Genomic DNA, 25,103 nt, shown 5'->3' with positions numbered 1-25,103 from the left:
AATTACACTAGAATATTTCAAGTCTGACATTATCTTTCAACATTCAGTGGTTAAGCTGCTTCATACTCACGCACTGTAGTTGGGGCTTTCAGTAGTTAGCTAGTTATGAACTAGCCCTAGGCTTGGTGTGTAGGTGAGGAATTTTGACATCCATTGTAACAGGAATAAAAGTTGTGCCATCCATGCATGAAAAAACCATAGAGTGGAGCTCCTCACAGTGAGTATATCTGTACATTTGAAATGGCAGGATTATTATTCTTGTACATTTCTTTAATATAATTTCACTAGATGATATTTCAGATTTTACCGGATTTTTTATGTCCTAAATAAAAATATTTGGCAATCCTAAAGTAATATTTAAAGATCATCTTCTGCTCCGGTCACGAGTACCCGGCTCTCGTTTTCTCTTAGCTGTCGCAGTTGATCGTTAACGCGGGGGGAGTTGCGGCCGTGATCGACTGCATCGGGTCCTGCAAGGGAAACATAAGGCTGCCGGGCATCATGATGCTCGGCTATGTCGCGGCTCATTCTGAGAACCTGGCGATGGCGGTGATCATTTCCAAGGTTGGTTCTTGCTTCATCTCCTTCTAGTTATTGCAGTGAGATATTCTAAGATAGAGCCACAGATTAATACTCTCCCGCCGAGTATAAAATAGAATTGATGAGGGCGAGAGAATTACCGAAAGAATTTTTCAGCTTTCTTTCGAGGCTTATTAGTACATTTCCCAAACACTGCTTGAAGTAAGGTTTATTTTGAGGGAGGTTTAAAGTTTTACTCAGTGTTTAACATCAACAAATATCAATTCCTTTGAGTATTGCTATTATCTGTATTTAAATATTAAGCGTATTTGTGTCTTGAAGGACTGGCTGTGCATAGTTACCAACATGTAAAGCATACTTTGATTAAAAACAACCATTATAAACAACATGGCTGATCGTTGTTTTCATTGTTCTCAGAGATCCATACATTCTCCCCTTTCCTGTCATTTGGGTAGGAGACGAAAGTGGTGAGGACATCCCTTTTTATCCACTTCCTTTCCATCAGCTCTCAGGAACTGGTTTCTCCTCTTAGATGTAGCAGTTCACTGCACACGTCTCTGATGGATAGTGGTGTTTCTGTTTCCTTGTTCTAGGGACTTTGCCTTATCTCAATTTACAGCTCGGTATTAACCCACTATATAGTGTAGCCCTGGCACATAGTAGGTGCTCAAAAAATCTTTGTTGAATGAGTAAATATTGATCCCCTGAGGCATGCTTCCGCCCTGTGCCCACAGTATCTCCGGAGACCCTCCAGGGTGTGGGTGTCTTATCAGCATGGGAAACCTGCTGCTGTATGTTAAACAGAAGTGTGGATTTTTTCATCCCTTGCTAATCCTCAGCATAAAAGGAGCCTCAGATCTTTATTTTCTACCTATTCCGTGATAATTCTTTGCTTCTCCCCCTTTTTATCCCGTGCTTTTCCTTTTCTTCTGTTACCGAAGACTCTGATAGTGACTGGAGCAGGAGCGCTGCTTTCTGAAGGGTCACTGCAGGGATGGTGCTGGGATTGCCGATTCTCGGTTCTTCTGTGGATAGTCAGAATGCTTAATTTACGCGTAGGAGGAATGATGAAAGGAGAAGCCATTGCTCTTGCTTCCTGTATCTCTCCAAAGGAAGCAGGAGGGGCGCTCCTCTCCTTTGGTCCAGGGTTGCTGCTGGCCACTCCCACCTAGTTTGTCTTTCAGTTGATTGAAGATCAAGGGGGCAGCCGCAGTTTGAGGCAAACCACACAGTACAGTCTCATTCTTTCCTCTTCCTACAGTATACTGTAAGGACTAATAACAACACCTCACACTTCAGTAACACTTTAGAATCTTCAAAGCACACTCCTCTTCCCTATCTCATTTGCTCTCCTAACAACCGAGACCAGGAAGTCAGAGTTGGGGGAGGGGGTGGGGGGGCGCTGTCTTCTTTTCCTCCTGCTGCGTCCATCTTGATATGTCCCAGAAGTATGGACTTTCTGGAAAGTTGCTTCATTCTGAAGACAGGTTTGACCTTTCATATTGGCAGACACACAGTTTTAGTTGTAAGAAAGGACCCAGTGGAGAAATGTGCAGGTCTCTTCAGGAAGTCGGTCTTAACAACCAAATTTAAAGGTGCAGGAAGGCGGTCCATAGATCATTTGGCCTTGGCTATGGTAGCGTGACCACGTGGTATTTGCTCTTGTGGTACTAAATTTAAGGGGATAATTATTATCGTCTCAAATTAGTTGGAAAATTATGCCTATACAGAATCTGGAATTATAATTTGATTTATTTGGTTCTTCTTTGGATATATAAACTGTGATGTATTTGATGCCCTTTAGTTCATTCTGTTCTGGTTGTTTAGATAAAATTGAAGCCTAAAATGCAAAATGTAAGCACATGCTATCTGTGTAGCAAAAGCAATTGTTTCTACTTTGACATTCAGTCATATTAAAATGGGCAAAACTATTGCTTAAAAGTTGACCAAAATTAATGGAAATTTATTTACTATTTCAGGAAAGGTTTTCGTGAATATATTTAATCTGAAAGTTACTTAAATAGGATTCTTGCTCATATTATTCATTTGATTTTAGATCTATAGTGGTTATTTTGTTCTCAGGTCTATTATACTTGTGAAAAGGCAATTTTTTTTAAGGATTCTAAATTAACTTTTTAACAAAGGAAAAGAGAAGGTTTTAAAATCTAAGCACTTTTAATTTGTCACAGTGGAATCTGGTTTTGCATACATACTAGTCTGTGGCATCTGTTGTTTGGTTAAATGCCTCTCTATTTGGGGAGTAAACGCTGCAGAGATATTCTTAGTTTAGTTGGATTGTTACAGATAATTAAGGTAAATTAGTTCTAGTCATTTTATTGACTTGAAAAATGACAGGGTGTGATGTGCTCATTTATTGAACCGTTTAGGAAAAAAAGGATCAAGGCCCAAATGATTCCTTCTAATGTGAGAGACACGGAAGGCTTTAATCCTGCTCTAGATTCATGCGCTTGCTCTTTTGATCAACACGGCAGGGTGTGCCCCAGTTGTCGCTCTGCTTGTCAGAAGAACCAGAAGATCACATTAAAGCGGCTGCGGCGTGGGCCTTGGGACAGATCGGCAGACACACTCCCGAGCACGCCCGGGCCGTCGCCGTCACCAACACGTTGCCGGTCCTGCTTTCTCTGTACATGTCAACAGAGAGTTCTGAGGATCTTCAAGTAAAAGTAAGTGCTTGATTCTTAACTGTTTTACGAAGATTTGTTATATTTTGACTCTTTCTTAAAGATATGTAATTTAAAATGTTTTAATTTTCATTATGGACAATATTGCTTTTATTCTGAAATACAAGAAATACAAATTTATCAGAAGAATTGAGGTGAGTCTTGCCTAAAAATGGGTTACCCTTGTCTCTAAAAGTCAATGATACATTTTAAAGAAAGTTCTCTGCAGGTGCACAGTTGTTTGTAAAATGAATGAATGCTTGTTGCATTCCACATTTCTGATGACTTTTCTTACGGAATAGGAATTGGAGAATAGTAGAATTTTGGAGCTGGAATTGGCTGGAGAGAACTTTAGTCGATTTTACATTAAAAAATTGAGTCCAGAAGAATTTAAGGTACTTTCCAAAGGTAATATAACTGATCAGAGGGTATTCCTAAAGTCATAATCAATCTTTTAATTGTTTGTCTTATATTTGTTCTTTAAAAGAAAAATGCCCATAACATTCACTAAATTAAATATCTTTAAATCATGCAATGTTTTAAAAAGCAAGCTTTCTGGAAAAAGTTTTACTAGCTACTCAAATAATTCACAAAACATGAACATAAAGTAGGATGGATTGTTTAACAATTCTAGAATTTCAGAGGGGGGAAAAATGTTTCCCAGCATACTCGCTATTAGGAAAACATGAAATTTTTTGAAAGCAGCTTTCAGAATTGACTTGGATAGAGAGAAGTGCACAGAAAGGACAATTATTCAAAATAAAATTAGCAACAGTAAGTTAAATTACGTTTAAATTTTAATTAAAACAATAAACTGGCAAATAGGAAACCCGTTTGCTGACACAACCTTTAGGCGGTATAATGCGGCCGCAAGTTCACTTGAACTGTGTGGCTGAGGGGCTCAACGTGATAGGCAACAGTGAATCATTTACTTGATTTATAAATTTTAGAAAAGTGAATTTCTGTTTATTTGGTTATGTTCACAGGTTATTTCTCTACAAATTCATTGAGGAAAGTTGATTTCTAAGATGAACATTTTTTCAATTTTTATAAGACTTTCTGGATCAAAGCGATGATTTAATAGATGTAGGGCTTCTCTTACATTTCTCCCATGTCAAGTGCATTCCTTGGCAAGGCTTGGAGGAGAAAGTAAGTCTGACAGTGTGCTAAGGTCTTCTCCTGTTTAACAGTTCTGTGATTGTTTGACTTTCTGGTGAGAAACCACCATTCTGTTTCCAGTTTTGAGTTGTTCAAGTACAGCTGATTTACATATATACAATTGTAACCTATATATGTAGTTCTCGTTTGGTCTCATATTTCTTTATCCCATTATTGTTCTCTTCCTCCCTCTTCCCACTTCCCCTTCTTTCCTCCTCACTCCCCCTCATTTCCCATCCTCCCCACCCTTACCTCTAGTGATCCAATGACTGTGGCCTCCTCTGCAGGGGCTCGCAGGCATAAGCTGTGCCCGGGCTATAACAGTAATTATATTCAACTTCTAAGCTATCAATAGATAAATTATTAATATTTTAAAAATAGTCTCTATCACTTTCAGATTCCTGCACTTAACAACTTTTGTTTTCCTTTAAGTTTTGGAAATAAGGAAATACATGAGCTAGAGCATGAATAATTAATAGTGGAGTCAATAGTAATTATAGCTTGCAAATAGCCTCTTAGGTAGTACCGCATGCTTCTTATATACTACTAAGTTTATTTAACTTTTTTTTTTTAAGATTTTATTTTTTTCCTTTTTCTCCCCAAAGCCCCCTGATACATAGTTGTATATTCTTCGTTGTGGGTCCTTCTAGTTGTGGCATGTGGGACGCTGCCTCAGTGTGGCTTGATGAGCAGTGCCATGTCCACGCCCAGGATTCGAACCAATGAAACACTGGGCCGCCTGCAGCGGAACGCGTGGACTTAACCACTCGGCCACGGGGCCAGCCCCTATTTAACTTGGTTGTTAATGAATTATTATGATTTTATGTTGTATAAATATCACTGGAGTAAAATAAGTTTGAAAACTTCACTTTTTGAAGTAAGATAATTTTTATTGTGTTTTAGTTTAACAAAAGTAGTTTTCTTAACGCATTTAGGTTTGCTGATAGAAGTTAAGGTTCCCTCTGCCTATATTTGATACAAAATTTACTTTCAGGAAATACACTGGGTATTAAATTAAAAAGTGGGCTCTTTATCCATCATTATCCTGTCAGCAATCTTTCCAAGGCTCTAAGTCCATCCAGATCTTTTCTTATTGTAGGGACTGGATCATTATTTTGTTTTCTTCCCTCAGGTCTCTTGGATTCTATCAGTTGTTGTTTTAAACGCTCTCGGATGAGAGTCCAAGTCTGTTTGATTTGACACCATCTCAGTAGAGAAAAATATATCCAACAGCGTCAGCAATTGTCTAATGGTATTTCTCATTTGTTACTCTGTGGCAGCTCTCAGATTATAAGGCCATGTTGAAGTTCATTTTGTCCCAAAGGCATGTCAGTTCCTGTAACATTCTCTAATTGGTTCTGATCCAGGAGAACCAACGAGCAGCCCCTGGGAACTTCTCGCATGTTTTCACAGAGCCTTACTATCTACCTGCACCTATGTTATTTCAGATATCTTGTTAAAAACTGAAAAAAATATATCCTTTTTCTCTAATAAGTTTTGAAAATACTCAGGCAATTAATTGCATTTTCATTTGGTTTCACTTAGAGGCATCGTATCGAAATGTTCCATCTTAGTTTTGGCATTTGAATAAGTTCCTTCTAGTACCTTAGTTATAAAATTATTTCTAAGATAATTATTTGATTTAATTATTGTTTTCTTGTTGTCATGGGTTGTTCCCCTTCATTTTTTAGCAGCTTTATTGAAATATAATTTATATGCCATATGATTTACCCATTTAAAGTGTACCATTCAATGGTTTTTAGTATATTCATAGAACTGTGCAACCATCACCACAATCTAACTTTAGAATATTTTCATTCCTTCATTAGCAGTCACTCCATATTCTCCCTGCCTAGCCCCAGGCAACCATTAATTTACTTTCTGTCTTTGTGGATTTGCCCCTTCTGGACATTTCATTTAAATGGAACGATACAGTACACGTGGCCTTTGTGGCCTGACTTCTTTCGCTTAGCATAAGTTTCAAGGCTCATCCATTTTACAGCATATATCAATATGTTGTTTCTTTTTATTGTCAAATAAAATTCCTTGTATTGATATACCACATTTTGTTTATCCATTCACCAGCCGATGGACATTTGTGTTGTTTCTACTCTTTGGCTATTACGAATAATGCTGCTAAGAACATTATTGTAAAGTTTTTGTGTGGATGTATGTTTTCATTTCTCTGGGTATCTGGGTAGATACCCAGAAGGGAAATTGCTAGGTCATGTGATAACTCTTTAGCATTTTGAGGAACTGCTAAGCTGTTTCCAATATGAGCGCCATTCTATAGTCTCACCAGCAGTGCATGAGGTTTCCAATATGAGCGCCATTCTATAGTCTCACCAGCAGTGCATGAGGTTTCCAGTTCTTCCATTCTATAGTCTCACCAGCAGTGCATGAGGTTTCCAGTTCTTCCATTCTATAGTCTCACCAGCAGTGCATGAGGTTTCCAGTTTTTCCATTCTGTAGTCTCACCAGCAGTGCATGAGGTTTCCAGTTTTTCCATTCTATAGTCTCACCAGCAGTGCATGAGGTTTCCAGTTTTTCCATTCTATAGTCTCACCAGCAGTGCATGAGGTTTCCAGTTTTTCCATTCTATAGTCTCACCAGCAGTGCATGAGGTTTCCAGTTTTTCCATTCTGTAGTCTCACCAGCAGTGCATGAGGTTTCCAGTTTTTCCATTCTGTAGTCTCACCAGCAGTGCATGAGGTTTCCAGTTTTTCCATTCTGTAGTCTCACCAGCAGTGCATGAGGTTTCCAGTTTTTCCATTCTGTAGTCTCACCAGCAGTGCATGAGGTTTCCAGTTTTTCCATTCTGTAGTCTCACCAGCAGTGCATGAGGTTTCCAGTTTTTCCATTCTATAGTCTCACCAGCAGTGCATGAGGTTTCCAGTTTTTCCATTCTATAGTCTCACCAGCAGTGCATGAGGTTTCCAGTTTTTCCATTCTGTAGTCTCACCAGCAGTGCATGAGGTTTCCAGTTTTTCCATTCTGTAGTCTCACCAGCAGTGCATGAGGTTTCCAGTTTTTCCATTCTGTAGTCTCACCAGCAGTGCATGAGGTTTCCAGTTTTTCCATTCTATAGTCTCACCAGCAGTGCATGAGGTTTCCAGTTTTTCCATTCTATAGTCTCACCAGCAGTGCATGAGGTTTCCAGTTTTTCCATTCTATAGTCTCACCAGCAGTGCATGAGGTTTCCAGTTTTTCCATTCTATAGTCTCACCAGCAGTGCATGAGGTTTCCAGTTTTTCCATTCTATAGTCTCACCAGCAGTGCATGAGGTTTCCAGTTCTTCCACATCCTTGCCAACACTGGTTATTATCTTTGTTTTTTATTATAGCCAGCCTAGTGGGTGTGAATTGAAATCCCATAGTAGTTTTGATTTGTATTTCTCTGATGGCTAATGATGTTGAAAATCTTTTCATGTGCTTATTAGCCATTCATATATCTTCTTTGGAGAAATATCTAATCAGACTCTTTGTCCACTTTAAAATTAGGCTATTTATTTTTTTATTACTGATTTATAAGTTTTCTTTATATGTTCTGGATACAAGTACTTATCAGACGTATGATTTAGAAGCATTTTTTCCCAATCTGTGAGTTGTCTTATTACTTTCTTGATGGTATTGTTTGCAGTGAAAAATTTTTAATTTTAATGCAATTTGATTTACGTATTTTTTCCTTTTGCTTGTGCTTTTGGAGTGATATCTAAGAAGACTTTGCCTAACCCGAAGTCATGAGGATGTATTCCTCTGTTCCCCCTTCATTTTAATAACTACAGTTATGTGCTACATAATGATGTTTCTGTCAACGACGGACTGCATATATGATAGTGGTCCCATTAAGATTATAATGGAGCTGAAAAATTCCTATTGCTGTCGTAATGTCATAGCACAACACATTGCTCACACGTTTGTGGTGATGCTGGTGTAAACAAACCTATGGTGCTACCAGTTGTATAAAAGTATAGCACATACAATTATGTGTAGTACACACTGGAGAGGAATGGGGCATTATGTGCTTACAAGCAAATATATGATGAAAAAAAGAAACATACTAGGCAAACCAGCATGGTCATATTTCTGAAAAGAGTGAGACCTCCTCAACAAGAGCCTCAGACAGGTCCTTCAGGAGGTGTTCCAGAAGAAGTCATGTTATTATAGGAGATGACAACCGCATGCGTGTTATTGCCTCTGAAGACCTTCCAGTGGGACAAGATGTGCAGGTAGAAGACAGTGGTATTGATGATCCTGACTCTTGTAGGCCTAGGCTAATGTGTGTGTTTGTGTCTTAGTTTTTAAGAAAAAAGTTTAAAAAGTAAAAAATAGGGGCCGACGCACTGGCGTAGTGGTTAAAAGTTCCTGCACTCTGCTTTGGCAGCCTGAGGTTTGCAGGTTCAGATCCTGGGTGCAGACCTACACACTGCTTATCAGGCCATGCTGTGGCAGCATCCCACATATAAAATAGGGGAAGAGTGCCACAGATGTTATCACAGGGCTGATCTTCCTCACCAAAATGAATAAATAAAATAAAAAATCTTAAAAGAAAAAGTAAAAAGATAAAAAATAGAAAATTTAAAAATAGAAAAAAGTTGGGGCCTGCCCAATGGCCCAGTAGTTAAGTTCGTGTGCTCCGCCTTGGCGGCCCGGGGTTTGCCAGTTTGGATCCCGGGTGCCAGCCTATGCACTGCTTGTCAAGCCATGCTGTGGCAGGTGTCCCACAAAAAAAATAGAGGAAGATGGGCATGGATGTTAGCTCAGGGCCAGTCTTCCTCAAAAAAAAAAAAAAAGAAAGAAATTTGTAGAATAAGGATATAAAATAAGAAAGAATTTTCGTACAGCTGTGCAATGTGTTTGTGTTTTAAGTTAAATGTTATTACAAAAGAATGAAAAACTTTTAAAAAATATAAAAGTTCATGAAGTAAAAAAAGTTACAGTAAGCTAAGGTTAATTTATTATTGAAGAAAGATAAAAAAGACAAAGATGCACTATAAATTTAGTCTCTCCTAAGTGTACCGTGTTGCTAAAGTCTACAGCAGTGTCCAGTAGTGCCCTCGGCCTTCGCGTTCACTCACCACTCACTCACTGACTCACTCAGAGCAAGTTCCAGTCCTGCGAGCGCCATTCATGGTCAGTGCCCTACGTAGGTGCACCATTTTTTATCTTCTCTACTGTATTCTTACTGTACCTTTTCTGTTTAGATATGTTTAGATACATAAATACTTAGCCCTGTGTTCCAGTTGCCTCCATTATTCGGTCCAGTCACACGCTGTGCAGGTTTGTAGCCTGGAAGCAATAGCTACCCCATATTGCCCAGGTGTGCGGTAGGCTATCCCATCTGGCTGTGTTGTTCGCACAATGACAAAATTGCCTAACAAAGCATTTCTCAGAACATATCCTCATCGATAAGCAATACCTGACTGCACAACTCTTCGGGCCAGAATGCTTTCAGAACCAAATTAACTTTTGAGTAATAAACACTTTTCATTTTAAGCAGTTTTCATTAAAGGTCATCTATTAAGGAAAGCAACATTGAATAATTTTTGTTATTTCTTTAATTTTCTGTGAAAAACAATTGGAGCGGTTTCAAGTGTTTGTATAGTATTGACAGTTATATTTTGTAAATTTTAGTATTATTCTTATGTGTGTTGTTAAGAGGGAGAAAATAGTGCTGCTAGTCACTCACTGTGGTTTTTACAACAACAGCAGTTTTGATCAGTGTGGACAGAGTCAGTTTTTAGAAATGACAGAAAAATGAATGAATGTAAAACTATAGATGCTATGCTAATTCATAGGAAAATCAGGCTCAAACTCAAGTTGCCCTAAACAAACAGCAGTAAACCTATGACCCCTTCTCTGACATCATCATGTATTTTGTATGTCTAAGGAGAAACACTAGCTACTAAATGCAGTGACAGTTAGCAAAATTCATAATCTGTTATTCATTAGTTCAAACTAAGATATTGATTTACTGAATTAAGTAAATAAAAGTTTGTTGACCCCATATAATTTCTGTACAATTCACAGTATGAAATTGTAGGAGCTATTTTATTTTGCTCACAGCCATAAATAACCAAAGATAAGGCATATTTTCTAAAGGCTAACAAATCTTAAACCCAACGTATAACATGATCTTGTATGTAGAAAATCCTAAGGAATCCACGTGTACACAAATACTAGAACTAGTAAGAGTTCAACAAAGTCACAGGATCTAGGGTCAATATGTAAAAACCAGTTGTATTCCATATGCTAGTAATAAGCAATTTAAATATGAAATTAAGACAATAGTTTCACTCACAATAGCATCAAAAAGAATAAAATACTTAGGAATAAGTTTAACAAAAGAAGTATAAGACTTGTACACTGAAAACTACAAAACAGTGCTGAAAAAATTTAAGGAAAATCTGACAAAATGGAGAGACATTCCATGTTCTTGGATTGGAAGACTCAATATTGTTAAGATGGCAGTACTTCCTAAGTGGATCTGTATAGTCAACACAATCTCTATCAAGATCCTAGCTGGCTTCCCACCCCCCAAATTGAGAAGCTGATCCTAAAATTCACATAGAGGGCCTGCCCCGTGGCTGAGTAGTTAAGTTGGTGCGCTCCGCTTCGGCGGCCCAGGCTTTCAGCAGTTCAAATCCTGGGCGCGGGCATGGCACCACTCATCAAGCCACGCTGAGGCGGTGTCCCACATGCCACAACTAGAAGGACCCACAACTAAAATATGCAGCTATGTACTGGGGGGCTTTGGGAGAAAAAGAAAAAATAAAATCTTTAAAATTCACATGGATATGCAAAGGACCCAGACTAGCCAAAACAATCTTGAAAAAGAAGGACTTACACTGCACAATTTCAAAACTTACTGCAAAGCTATAGTAATCCAGATAGTGTGGTATTTGCTTCCAGAAAGACATGCAGTACATGTCAATGTAATTGAGAATCTGAAATAGACCCTTTCATGGTCAACTGATTTTTCACAAAGGTGCAAAGGCTATTTAACGTGAAAAGGATAGAGCAAGTCTTTTCAACAAATGGAAGTGGGACAATTATTATATCCTCATACAAAAACATTAATTTGGATGCTTATTTCATACCATACAGCAGAATTAACTCAAAATGGATCATAGATCTAAATATAAGAGTTAAGACTATAAAACTCTTAGATAAAACATAGGAGTAAATCTTTGTAACCTTGGAGTAGGCATTGAGTTCTTAGATATGACACCTAAAGCACAAGTGATAAAACATTGATAAATAGGGTTTCATCGAAATTAAAAACTTGTATGCTTCAAAGGACACCATTAAGAAAATGAAAAGACAAGCCATAGACTTGGAAAAAACATTTGCAAAGCACACATTTGAGAAAGGACTTGTATTCAAAAATATATAAAGAACTGTTACAATTCAAAAATAAGACAAATAATCCAATCCACATTGGGCTAAAGCTTTAAATAGACATTTCACCAAATAAGATATATAAATGGCCAATCAGCACTTGAAAAGATGTTCAACATTATTAGTCATTAGGGAAATGCAAATTAAAACCATAATGAGATAGTACTTCACACCTACCAGAATGCCTATAATTACTATGATGGATAATAACAAGTGCTGACCATCATGTGGAGAATCTTGAATCTTTTTACATTATTATTGGGAGTGTAAATGTTGCAGTTATGTTGAAACACAGTTTGGTGGTTTCTCAAAATGTTAAACTTACCATGATCACCCAACAACTCCACTCCCAGGTATTGTCCCAAGAGAGATGAAAACATTTGTCTACGCAAAGACTTATATATGAATCTTCACAGCAGCATTATTCATAATAGCCAAAAGTGGAAACAACCCAAATGTCCATCGACTGGTGAATGGATAAACAAAATGTGGTAAATCCGTGTAATGGAATACTATTTGACAATACAAGGAGCAAAGTACTGATACATGCTATAACATGGATGAACCTCAAAAACGTATTTAGTGAGAGGGGCCAGACTCAAAAGTTCACATACTATATGATTCTACTTATATGAATTGTCCAGAAGAGTCAAGTTTATAGAGACAGAAAGTAGATTAGTAGTTGCCTGGGGCTGTTGGCGGGGAGTGGGGAGAGGGAATAGGGAGTGACTACAAATGGGCATGAAGTTTCTTTTGGGGATGATGAAAATGTTCTAAAATTAGATTGTGGTGATGGTAGCACAACTCTGTAAATTTACTAAAAATCCATTGAATTGTGCACTTAAGGTGAGTGAATTTATGGTATATAAATTGTATCTGGATAAAGTGGTTAAAAAGTCTTAAGTCCAGAGGGCCAGTCCTTGAGGCCGAGTGGTTAAGTTCGTGCGCTCTGCTTCGGCGGCCTGGGGTTTCACCGGTTCAGATCCTGGGCGCAGACATGGCACCACTCATCAGCCATGCTGAGGTGGAATTCCACACAGCACAGCCAGAGGCACTCACAGCTAGAATATATAACTGTGTACTGGGGGGCTTTGGGGAGAAGGAGAAAAAAAAGATTGGCAACAGATGTTAGCTCAGGTGCCAATGAAAAAAACTTAAGTCCAGAAATTGACAAGTAAACAAAATCTTAACTAATGTACTAATGTTTCCTTCATGCTGGATAATACCACTGATTATCAATCATGACGTACATTCCTATCTAGAAGTATACAGTGGTTGTAAACTGAGTGTATTTTTTGACTAAGGAGAGTAAAGTTCAGTGAATTTCTAGTGTCATTAGACTCCTTTCTGGAGTTCTTGATTAACAACTCAACAGTACATTGCCTACTTGGAACTTTTAGAATCAGAGTAAGGCTGTCTGCATGGTACAGTGAATGTGATCTCCGCTACGCTGTTAGGAGACCTTGTCACCAACAGCAGTTAAGTTAGAGTTGGCCTGCTGAGGTCACCATGAGCCTAAGGTGGTTTACAAAGGTGTAAGTAGGTGTGCTGGGAATCAAGAGTTTAATTCCAACTTATGTTATATTACTTATGGGGGAAATGTTGGGCTGCATTTCTTACATTCCTTGTTTTATTTTATCTGGTTTATAAAGCAATGTTTGAGGACAAATATGTCAAGAGATAAGAGGTTATACAAGGCTGCTTAGCCTTGGTCTCTGGGAAACCATAAATTCAAGAGATCCTTTACAGATGGCACAAATGTGATGAAAGTTTTTACAGAATCCATTTACCAATTGTAAAATTCATGATGTGGAAATCAAAACCCTCCTTGACATTTCAAAGGCCTTGCTAAAGGTTCAGTAGCAAGATCCCAGAAGACTAGGTCGGCTAAGGCCTCAGAGAGAGAATAGGTGATCAGAGGACAGGCGGAAAGGATGCACCGAAGCACAAAGCCACCTGCAGGCAGGTGCGGATTTCTAGTGGGAAACAGCTTAGACAAGCCCAATTGTGAAGCCTTCCAAAGTGAAAGGGGCAGGCTTTAACACAAAGATACAGAACCACAACCAGCCATGGCCTCAGGGCTGGCTGCAGCCATGTGCATCACTCGAAGGGCACCCTTCTTCAGCCACTTGTGGCAGGAGGGCAGCACCACGTGGTGTCACTGTGAAATACACAGTGCTGGGGAGAGTGGGAAAGGTCCATGCAGGGCCCTATCCTCTAGCTTGTGGGTGAAACACTCCCTGTTGTTGCAGGGAGCTTTTCCCCACAGTTGGGTAGATCCTCCGCTTTGCTTCCATTTCTCCCCGTGAGCTACAGCAGCATACCTGCAAAGCTCACTGAATGATGCACACAGCAGAATATTTCTAACCACGTACCTACAGGCCATGAAACCTTTTGGAGAACACAAAATGCTCGATAATGACTTTCTACAATAAACTAAGTATTTTCTCATATTTGTTGATTGGGAAGAATAGAACGTTCCTGTTTGTACACAGTTCCGTATGTACAAATTTTTACACTAATAAAATATACATACTAATTTAATGTCTATTGTTTTATGCTTTATAATTTTAATTTCCTCATAGGTATATTGAGAGCTCAATAATACACTGTACATTTTAAAATTTAACATAAAGACAACTGGCAGGGTATTCTATGATAAAACCAATGAAAGATAGAAGGAGTTTTTATGACAACTAGTTTAAAATTTGAAACAACTGCAGGTTAGACCAGGAAATTGATTTCATTTTCAAATTCCATATGACATGAACTTTTGTCAGGTTTTCATCGATGACTGACTTTGGTATCCATTTTGCTTTGTATTTCAATAGAGTAAAAAAGCCATAAAAAGTATCCTGCAAAAATGCACCTATCTACCAGCCCTCGAGCCATTTCTGTATGATGCCCCTCCCAATATTCTGAAGCACGTGGTCGGACAGTTCAGTAAGGTAAGAAGTGCTCTCAGCCTGGACGTGGGGGAAGAGAATGAAAATGCGTGGTTAACTTCTTCCCTCTGTTGGGTCAGTGTTCTCTTCCTAAGATGACGACAGGGTTTTACTACTTAACTCTCACTGATTATATTGACGGGGAAGGTAGCGTAGGTTAATAAAATTAACATAGGTTAATAGAATTCACCCATAAATAATTCACACTTCCTTCCTCCTTCTTCCTCACCCTTCCCTCACAGCCCCTCTCTACAGCCCTTTTTAGTGTTCTTTGGGAGTAAATAGTATGTCAACACGTAAGAACCTCATAACAGATATTTTATATTGATAAGTAACTTTAAGTAATTTCACAGTGTCTGTTAGTCTCACTCATCTGGGAGCACTGCAAAGATCTTACAAAGAAAAGGAAAAAGGTTTCTGTGCCACTGAAATATTTTTTACAAAGTTCATGTTCTTTACTGGAGATGCTTTCAGGCAGTCATTCGGAGTTTCTTGAATTGTTTTATGAACAGTTTTAACAAATGTAGCTGTCATATTTCTTAGATTATTGCAGATTAAAAGTAGTAAGGTGGAAGGTCAAGCTGCTAGAAGTGGGCATGACCAGCGGGTCTGGCTTCTGATGGCAAAGGCTGAGGGAAAATGGCGCAGTCCCACAGCCACTGACAATCATGGCAGCCCTGACTACCCAGAACTGGTTGACTTGTGCTCAGGAGACTTGATTTAAGAGGAGGGGGTCTCTGGCAGTAGCACCCCAGAGCGGCTCTGAGCTCAGGCTCTGGATTGGGCTGCCTGCATGTACATTGACCAGCTGTAATGTCTTTAGCAAAGTCTCGACCTCTCTAAACCTTAGTATGATTACCCATAAAATGGGGATAATAAGAGTAGTACCTATTTCATAGGGTCATTGTAAAGATTAAATGAGATGTCATATGTAAAAAGTTTAGTTCAATCCTGGCACATATCAAGCACTCAAAAACAAACAAAACAAAAACCACACACATACACAAAACCAAAAAGTTGTTTTTTTAAAGAAATAAAGCATGGAAATGGTGAAGGTTAATTTTAAAAAGTTATGAATGGACGGAGGGCCACATTCATTTGAATAGTCAGTTGTAATGCTACTTTGATCAGCAAAGAGCGAGGAGGAGGAAGGAGCGGAGTGGACCATCTGTAGACAGTCTTGAAAATGAATAGTTGACGTTATTTATGAAAGTTTCATTTTATAGTTTAATCTTTTAGAATACTGAGTGACATATTCTAATTTTATTGAACTTTCTCTGAAAATGAACACTAACCTGAATTAAGAGGTCAAAATAGGGCCAGCCCAGTAGCATAGTGGTTAAGTTTGCATGCTCCAGTTTGGTGGCCCAGGGTTCATGGGTTCAGATCCCCAGCACAGACCTACATACCACTCATCAAGCCATGCTGTGGTGGTGTCCCACATACAAAATAGAGGAAGGTTGGCACAGATGTTAGCTCAGCGACAATGTTCCTCAAGCAAAAAAAAGAGGAAGATTGGCAACAGATGTTAGCTCAGGGCGAAGCTTCCTCACCAAAAAAAAAAAAAGTTCAAAATAAGTCACTATAGTAAATAAAAATAAATCAGTGGAATTTGTGCAAGTTAAACAGTCAAAATAAAATAAACTAAAGACAGTATCTCATATCATATACTCTTATAGATGTGCCTTTGGGACTATTTGCTTCAGGAAGAATTTTGTGTTTTCCTAATCTAAGGGTACCAGAGCACAAGAAAGAGATGGGAAAGCAAGATGGAGGGTAAAAAGGTATTAGTTTAATGTAGCTGGGGACAGAGATAGGAGGTCATGAAAACTCTCCAAGTCAAACAAAATATTTAAAACCAATATATCTGTAACGTTTTACTAGCCAGATCCTTTTGTAGTTTTAAAGATTTGTTAAATGCCTACATATACTCTGTTAAGCATTGGGGGATAGACAAAAAAGAATAAGACGAGGTTCTTCTTCAAGGAACTTTATCATCTAGCCAGGGACCAGACAGAACAATTAGAAAAGACTTCAATGTGCTAGGCTCACGATAAACTTTTTTTTTAAGAAGCACTGAGTGATTGCAGTCTGAGGTATTCAGAGAGGGCTTCAGTGCAGGAAGTACGAGTGGAACAAGCTGGTTTTGACCTTAGATTGAGAGGGGAGGGGGAAAGAAAGGGTGTTTCTGTCAGAGGGAATAGTAGGGATGACCAAGAAAGAGAGCGGAATTCCCATGGGCCAGCTCACCCCGCTCCAGGACCTTCCTTGCCTGGTTGTTGTTGTCTTGAATAATTAATTTCTTCATCTCCACTGGCTCTTTCCTCTCAACACACAAACACCCACTCTCAAATCCAGTGCCTTTTTTAGTCCTCGTTGGTTGTTTCTTAAAATCTTCTCTTGGATTTGTTGACACTTTACTTTCCCGACTTTTCTTCTTTCTCTTTAACATCTCCTCAATTTCCTTTCTCTGCCCACTCCTAGTATGTTTGTTCATCTGTTAAACATTTATTAGCATCTATTAGGCACTCGGTGCTAGAAAAATGAATGAATGAATGGTTAGTTTCTGCCTTCAATGACATTTGTATGTGACAGACATATAAACTGATAATTAAAATATTATGTGGCCAGTGCAGCAATAAGGGTTTAATGGATGGTATGAGAGAAGAACAGTGCCTATCTCATCCTGGGATAAGAGAGTACGGGTGCCCAGAGAAAGTTTCTTCAAGGAGGTGACGCCTGAGCTGAATATTAAAAGATGAGCAAGAGTTAGCCAAGCAAATGGAAGGAGGTGTGTGGAGGGTGGGAGCGCATTCTAGGAAGAGGAAACAGCATGGACAAAGGCAAGAAATGGCCCTGCATGCACCCTCTGAGGTTGCTGGACAAAATTTGGGATAGAGATGTGTGGGAAGGGAAGCTGGAGAGGTATTTAGAGCTGGTCACAGAGGCCTTCTGTGCCTTGTTAAGGGTTTGCCTTTGATTTTGTGGGTCGAGGAGAGAGCGGGAGTGGCTGTGGGCACAGGGGGAACACCACTTGACCACTGTTCTATGTATGAGTGGACCTCCACTGCCTGTGCTCGTGTCACCGCCTTTATTCCATCTCCGCGACATAAAAAGTCAATACGTTTCTAAAAAGACGGCATTTTACCTCCAATCATCAGCAAATTTGGGCTCATTATGCTACACATGCATTGGACATAAATTCTCTTTTCCATTTCCTCAGATATATTATTGCTTTTCAGTAGTAATAGTCGAACTTGGAAAAGAAAAGCTGACATTTTTACGTGCTTCACTTTTCAAGGTGCTGCCACATGATAGCAAAGCTCGGCGACTTTTTGTAACAAGTGGTGGACTTAAAAAGGTTCAAGAGATAAAAGCAGAACCTGGATCTCTCCTTCAAGAATATATCAACAGTATTAACAACTGTTACCCAGAGGAAATAGTAAGGTGGGAAAAATGGACTTTGAGAAGTTCAAAATTATAATGTACTACTTCTGTTTTCAAGTCTAGATTTTATATATACGGTGTCAACATGCGGACTTGGAAATACTACTTCAGACCAATGTGTACATCTACTTCTCTCTGGATCTTTCTTCCTCAAATTAAGCAGTGTTCTGATTAACACATGCATTCCAAATCAAGCTGGAATGTCATTTGAGACATTTCTGTGCTAATTTAACAAATGCTTTACTAAAGAGTATATAAACACCGAATTCAAATTAAATTAACAATCTTTAATGTGAGCCTCATTTAGAAAGGGCCAACAGATTCTGATTTTCATAGTTCCCTGCGTATTATTTTTCTGCCTTAAGCTCACATTTCTGTTAACGGGAGTATTACAAATAGAAAAGGGATGTTGAGTGTCAAAAAGAAAGTTACTATCTATGTTTAAAAAAAGTTAAATAAAGTTGTTTATGATATGCAGGTGCCTCTAGTAATATAGCAGGAAGCTATTTTCAGAATTAAATTTTTTTAATGAGGTCGATTTGCATAGCATTAAACCTAAGCTTCAGTCCTTTTGAGCCTAAAGGAGAACTATACTGCTAAACCCAAACTAAATACAAGCAAAGTTACTAAGAAAAGGTAGAATGATTCAAACAACTGAATCCGGAAAAATGCCCACAAAGCATGCAGAATTAAGGGCTATACTTATCTATATTTTTCTAACCCTACACTCATTTCTTATTTTCTCTAATTAATATTAGAGAATATAAATTCCAATGTATAAAACTTGTAAGATATAAGTTATATAAACTATTCTTCCTATTTAATATCAGTGGTTTTTAATACATATGGTAACATTGATTTTAATAGCACAAAAATAATTTTCTTTAAGATTAAAATTTGTTTTCTATTAACATATATTCTGCTGCTAAATTCCTTCCAGGGGTACAAGTTTATGCACTTTGGATGTTTATGAGAACTTCTTGACTATTGAAACTATTAGAGTTCCAATAAGGTGGCTTTGGAAATATTAATATGTATAAAATATATCAAAGGACTAGTATATAATAACATATATATCTGCTATATATAATATACAAATATAACAATATACCAAAAACGTTTATATAACATATAAAATGTGTGAAACCACTAAATGAAGGAAGTATGAAAACCTTTTATCAAGAAGAGAAAATAGAGTTAATTTTTATACATGAACTATATGTCCTTCAGAAAGAATGCACTTTTATGCAAGTTTAAAATAACTTTCAATGCAGTTTTCTAACATAAAATTATAGAGAATTGAAAAAAGGCAAACTAAAGGAACCCCAAAATGGAATGAGCTATTGGAATTAACCAATGATAAGGGACTTTCCTGAATAGAAGTCTTCTTTCTACTCCTTTCTAGGATGATTTTACAGAGCACCAGGGGAAATCAAAAACTCTGTCACCTCAGAATTTAATCTGGTACTTTGTCATGATACCACTGTAAATTTTTAATTTCTCACATTCTGTGATTTAGGATTTCATTTCAAAAATTGGCTAATTATCCTGAAAAGTTCTGGTTAGCTGTCTAACTTTGACAAGTTTCTGATATTTCTCTAAAGCATTAGGTTCTATAAGATGGTGTTTTCTAGAAATCTTTGAAATATTGTCTTTCAATGAAAACAGACAATCTCAAAATGGTTTTATTTTTGCCATCGTATAGTTCTCAAGAATCACTTGGTGAGTGTTTTAGAACTAATTATTCTCTATAAGACAGGTTATCAATGCATACATTCTCTCAGCTGTTATTAGCCTAGACATGTATTTCATAGTGCCTTCCAATTTTAGTAATCTTTAAAAACTTCTAATAAAGGTAGTTGGTATGATGAGTGGGAAGGGGCCCAGGACTAGATGTTAGAAGACCTAAGTTCTAGTCCTGGCCCACTCCAGTTAGAAGGTATTTTTGGAACTCTTGTATTCTGAAACTCTGCCCAAACCGGACTGGGGCGGGGGCGTTGAGGAGAGTGTTGGTTTTAGGAAATATCTGATTTGGGGAGGGAGGCAGGCATGGTCTTCCATCTGGCACATTTCTGGTATGATAACAATGTGGTAACCCAAATTCTACATGGGTCTAGGATAAGGTTAACTCACTTATATTTTTAAAGTCCATACAGAGGTAAGCTGGGATAGCGTGGTTAACAGCCAGAGGAAAGGAATTCCTGGTTCTTTTAGGAGGTCATTTTGGTTCTTTCATGAGGAGTAGGGCTAAAAGCTGGGGCTTAGGTGTCAAACAGACCTAAGTTGGTATCTCAGTCCCAACTACTTACTAACTGTGTGACTTTGGACATAGTACTTAACCCTCTTCATCACAGTTTCCTCATCTGTAAAATGTGGACAAAGCTAATTCTTCATGGAGTTGCTGTCAGGGTTAAATGGGATAATGCTTAGCCAAAGGGCTCACAGGTGGGAAGAATTCAGTTCAGGAAACACCTATTGCTGTCCTCCTTAGGCACCGTCTTCTCATTCTTCTTTCTGTCTGAGTTGAATAACGTGACCAGGTGGGTCAGACTTCACAGTGGAACAGTGCTGCAGAAACGAGGGAGCAGCACTGGACCACTTATCCTTTTCCACTATTTGCTTTGATGATAAATCATATCAAACAAATATTTGTTTCATTTTTTGCAAATAGAAAAGACATAACTAAAGATTATTCTGGTTAGATTTTAATTGCTTGAGTTGCTCATGTGGGGCCTCCAAGCTTTTTCTTGATGGGAAGCTACTTTTGAATTCCTTAGCATCAGACACACTCCACCTGGAGTGGGGTTGCTCACAGTTAACGGACACCTTGATGTACGTACTCTTGGGTCTATACTGAGAATCATCTGAGGTCTGTGTGCGTTCATGAGAAGTTAGGTAGTGCTGAACGTATGCTCTGCTGATGGGGGAGGGGTCTGAGTCCTGAGCACAGTTCCTTTCCTGTGGGGAATCCCCGAGATTATGACATCTCTGAGGTCCCTGGGGAGGTAGGTATGGCGATGGCAATTAGCTTGGCAATTAGCCAGGTGAAGCCTCAAGAATTATTGGTAGATCCTAATTGATTTCTTGGGAATCTTTGTTTAAAGCAATACTATCTAATAGAAATATAATGTGAGCCACGTTATTTAAAATTTTCTAGTAGCCACATTAAAAAAAGTAAAATGGGGGCTGACCCCGTGGCCGAGTGGTTAAGTTCGCGCGCTCCGCTGCAGGCGTCCCAGTGTTTTGTTGGTTCGAATCCTGGGCGCGGACATGGCACTGCTCATCAAACCACGCTGAGGCAGCGTCCCACATGCCACAACTAGAAGAACCCACAACGAGAAATATACAACTATGTACTGGGGGGCTTTGGGGAGAAAAAGGAAAAAAAATTTAAAAAAAAATCTTTAAAAAAAAAAAAAGTAAAATGAAACAGGGTAAATTTTAGTAATATATTTTTGTTAGCCTATTATATCCAAGTATTATAATTTCAACGTAAAAATCTTTGATGAGCTATTTTACACTTTTTATACTAAGTTTTTGGAGTCTGGTAGGTATTCTTTCACTTCCAGCACACCTCGATTCAGATGTTAAATCTCATCAGAAATACTCCATCTGTATTTAGATTATGTAAAGTTTACAGTTGAATATGGAGGTTCACAAGTTGGTCCAAACACACCTAAAATATTTCTAACAACTGAACTATCAGTTTGTAAATTTTTACTAAAATTAAAGATAAAAAGTTCAGTTCCTCAGTCATACTGGTCATATTTCTGGGGGCCAATAGCCAAGCAGCTACCGTATTAAACAGCACAATTTTTAAAGTTTTGGTTTTTCTAAATCTATTTCTTACTATTTATAGAAAAAGTACCTATCCTGTGTCTGACACATTTATCAGGCCTAGGAAGGTGAGGCCTGCTTTAAAATCCATGACTCAGAGAGAAACACATGTGAATTGCTCCATGTAGGAGTCCTTCAAAGAGATCCACTGTTGAAGAACAATTTTTTCAAGGGTAGGAGGCCCTTAGAGGAGAAACATTCTTTAAGGGAGCTTTTTGTGCGCATATGCAGGTATCTCGTTAACCATGACTGCCTGTAGGCACATTGCTGAGAAAATACGGCTCTGTTTCGTCCACCTCAACTTGACAAATTGTGGAAGAAATTAGTCTAATATAAATTAGGAGTTTTTAAGTCAAGCATCTGAGGATAGATAAAGATAACTAGCAAAGGACAAAGCAAGTCTTGAACATTAGGTTTTATGTGGAGAAAACACGTTGGGAGGCTTAATTATTTTGAGTGTCTTGGAAAATTTTAAATTACACTTAGATTTTTTTTTTAATTCAGGTCATGATAGTTTATCACATTGTGAAATTTCAGTCGTACATTATTATTTGTCAGTTACCATATAAATGCGCCCCTTCACCCTTTGTGCCCACCCCCCACTCCCTTCCCCCTGGTAACCACTAAACAGTTCTCCTTGTCTGTGTGTTTATCTTCCACATGTGAGTGAAATCGTACAGTGTTTGTCTTTCTCTGTCTGGGTTATTTCACTTAACCTAATACTCTCAAGGTCCATCTATGTGGTTGTGAATGGGACGATTTTGTCTTTTTTATGGCTGAGTGGTATTCCATTGTGTATATGTATGTATATATGTATATATATATATATATATACATACATACATATACACCACATCTTTATCCAATCGTCAGTCAGTGGGCACTTGGGTTGCTTCCATGTCTTGGCTGTTGTGAATGATGCTGCGATGAACGTAGGGGTGCATAAGTCTCTTTGAATAGCTGATTTCAAGTTCTTTGGATAAATACCCAGTAGTGGGATAGCTGGGTCATATGGTATTTCTATTTTTAACTTTTTGAGAAATCTCCATACTGTTTTCCATAGTGGCTGCACCAGTTTGCATTCCCACCAGCAGTGTATGAGGGTCCCCTTTTCCCCACAAACTCTGCAACATTTGTTATTTTTTGTCTTGGTGATTATAGCCATTCTACACTTACTTAGATTTTTTTTTATCCATTTATTCTAGAATGTCTGCCAAATTTTATTTGACATACTTTTATATGAATGTAAATATTTCACATGGTATATGAACATCCTACAATGCATTAATCAATGTGTTTAATACTTTTATATTACATCGTTTATAAAATGTTCAATTTATAAATATATAGTACTATAAATGCCCAAGAACCAATGAAAAAGATTAATTTCCTAGGTTTGTATGCTGGAATATTTGTAAACCATTTATTAAATAGTTCTTTAGTGTGAATTATACCCCCAGAAATTTTTGTTTTTATGGGTGACCAGATCTGATTAAAACCTACATTGAGAATAATTCCTGAGGCAATCAGAATGCAGAGTTGATTAGTAATAATAGACTGTGTTTTCTAACTTGTGAAAAAAACTATTAGCTATGATCATCAAAGCTACATCAGTCACTTGACACAATAAAAACAAAGTCTCTGTATAAAATGCTATTACTGGATTCAAGTACCTTGCTTTGAAAATACCCCTTCTCTGCTGTTGCATTGACATCCCTTGAATGTTTGCTGTTTATCTAGCACAGTCTTGTGAGCTGGCGTTCTCTTTTTCAATTGTCTAACCTTACGCACAAAGCATTACTGGAGCATAATTATTCAGGGTGTATTTGAGGTTTCACTCACTGAATTATTTCAGATAAATATGTTGAATCTTTTGTGCCTTCTGTGCTGAATCTTTTTACAAGTATCTAATAGAAAATTTTCTTTTTCAGGTATTATTCCCCTGGATATTCAGAGACCCTTCTGCAGAGAGTGGACAGTTACCAACCACTTGCTAACTAAACAAAATTATACTCAAATTCACAGCAGATTATTTTTGAATAAGAATTGTTAAAGCTCTTTTTAAATATTTGAACTAAGTACATTCCAGTACATTCCAATGTGAAATACCTTTGGATAATATTTTCTAAATTTATGTAATACTTTAAAAATTAGTGACTTGAATATGTGAAGAACTATTCATGGTCATTTGCATAGAATTTGACATTAAAGGGTTTTAAGGCATTTGTTATTGTTCTATTAAAAACCACACACACACATATCCCTCCAATTAGATATAGATGAAAGATGGTGTTCAAAAATTCTTAGTTATTTTGGCCAATTCCTCATAGGCATAGGCAAGGAAAACTAGCCTTGCAAATTCCGTAGTAGGATATAGAAGGAAACAGTTGAAAGAGGAAACTGATAACAGGAATACAGGACACTTGAAAGAGAATCTGACGCTGGTCACATAATGCATTAACCTACACATGGAATCCGTGGTAACCTGTCAGGTTTTCCTAAGAACTTAGGAAGCTCTCTTCTTCATCCCAAGTTTTCTAAGCTCTTTTCTCACCTTACCTAAACTATTCGTCACCTTTCATGGGGCTGGCGAGGGTAGAAGTCAACATTAAGCTTTATACTCCTGCAGACATGCTTCCTGTTTTCGTTGAAGGGTTTCGTGGTCTAGCACTGCTCCTGGATAAACAAGGAAGCAGGCATGTCAGATGGGTCCTCAGTACACCCTCGTCCTAGCTTCACTTTCCCAAGTTTCAAAAGTCACATTTTCAGGGATTTAAGGAATAATTGGAAAATAATACCATCAGGCTCACATTCTATATGCATTTTCACTTAGAGAGCTGAAAGGGGGTGAGTGGCGGTTTCAATAAAATTTTACATAAAAACAGCATTAGAATTGTCCCTTTCGTTTTTCCTTTCTAGCGTGTTTCTGACCTTGGGGACTATGTGATTAGACTTTGGCGTCTTGATTATTTGGCATGTGTGTCTTTTGATCTAAAGGGACATTGCTTATAGTGATCTCCTGGGAGGCCTGGAGAGGACGTGAGTGATAACCAGGGAGACCCTCGGCCGCAGTGTTTCCAATCTGGCCAGCTTTC

At 38.1% G+C, this 25,103-nt stretch overlaps 1 protein-coding gene across 2 annotated transcripts in view; it reads left to right on the top strand.

The window, feature by feature from the left end:
• SPAG6 (sperm associated antigen 6) overlaps positions 1-24,895 on the top strand; it is a 66,375-nt gene extending 41,480 nt beyond the window's left edge. Inside the window, exons 7-11 of one of the 2 annotated variants that reach the window (XM_023632241.2) lie at positions 412-564; positions 3,033-3,224; positions 14,611-14,727; positions 18,026-18,171; positions 23,940-24,895. In XM_023632241.2, coding sequence (XP_023488009.1) covers positions 412-564; positions 3,033-3,224; positions 14,611-14,727; positions 18,026-18,171; positions 23,940-24,009 — 678 coding nt within the window. In that variant the 3' untranslated portion in view covers positions 24,010-24,895. The remainder of the gene's footprint in view (positions 1-411; positions 565-3,032; positions 3,225-14,610; positions 14,728-18,025; positions 18,172-23,939) is intronic. The other variant, XM_023632242.2, reaches the window with a different exon arrangement.
• The last annotated feature ends 208 nt before the right edge of the window (positions 24,896-25,103 follow it).

This window comes from Equus caballus, chromosome 29 (assembly GCF_041296265.1).
Source record: "Equus caballus isolate H_3958 breed thoroughbred chromosome 29, TB-T2T, whole genome shotgun sequence".
Classification (NCBI taxonomy): Eukaryota; Metazoa; Chordata; class Mammalia; order Perissodactyla; family Equidae; genus Equus; species Equus caballus.
The sequence above is the reverse complement of the archived record's forward strand: the minus strand, read 5'-3'. Positions and strand labels throughout refer to the sequence as shown.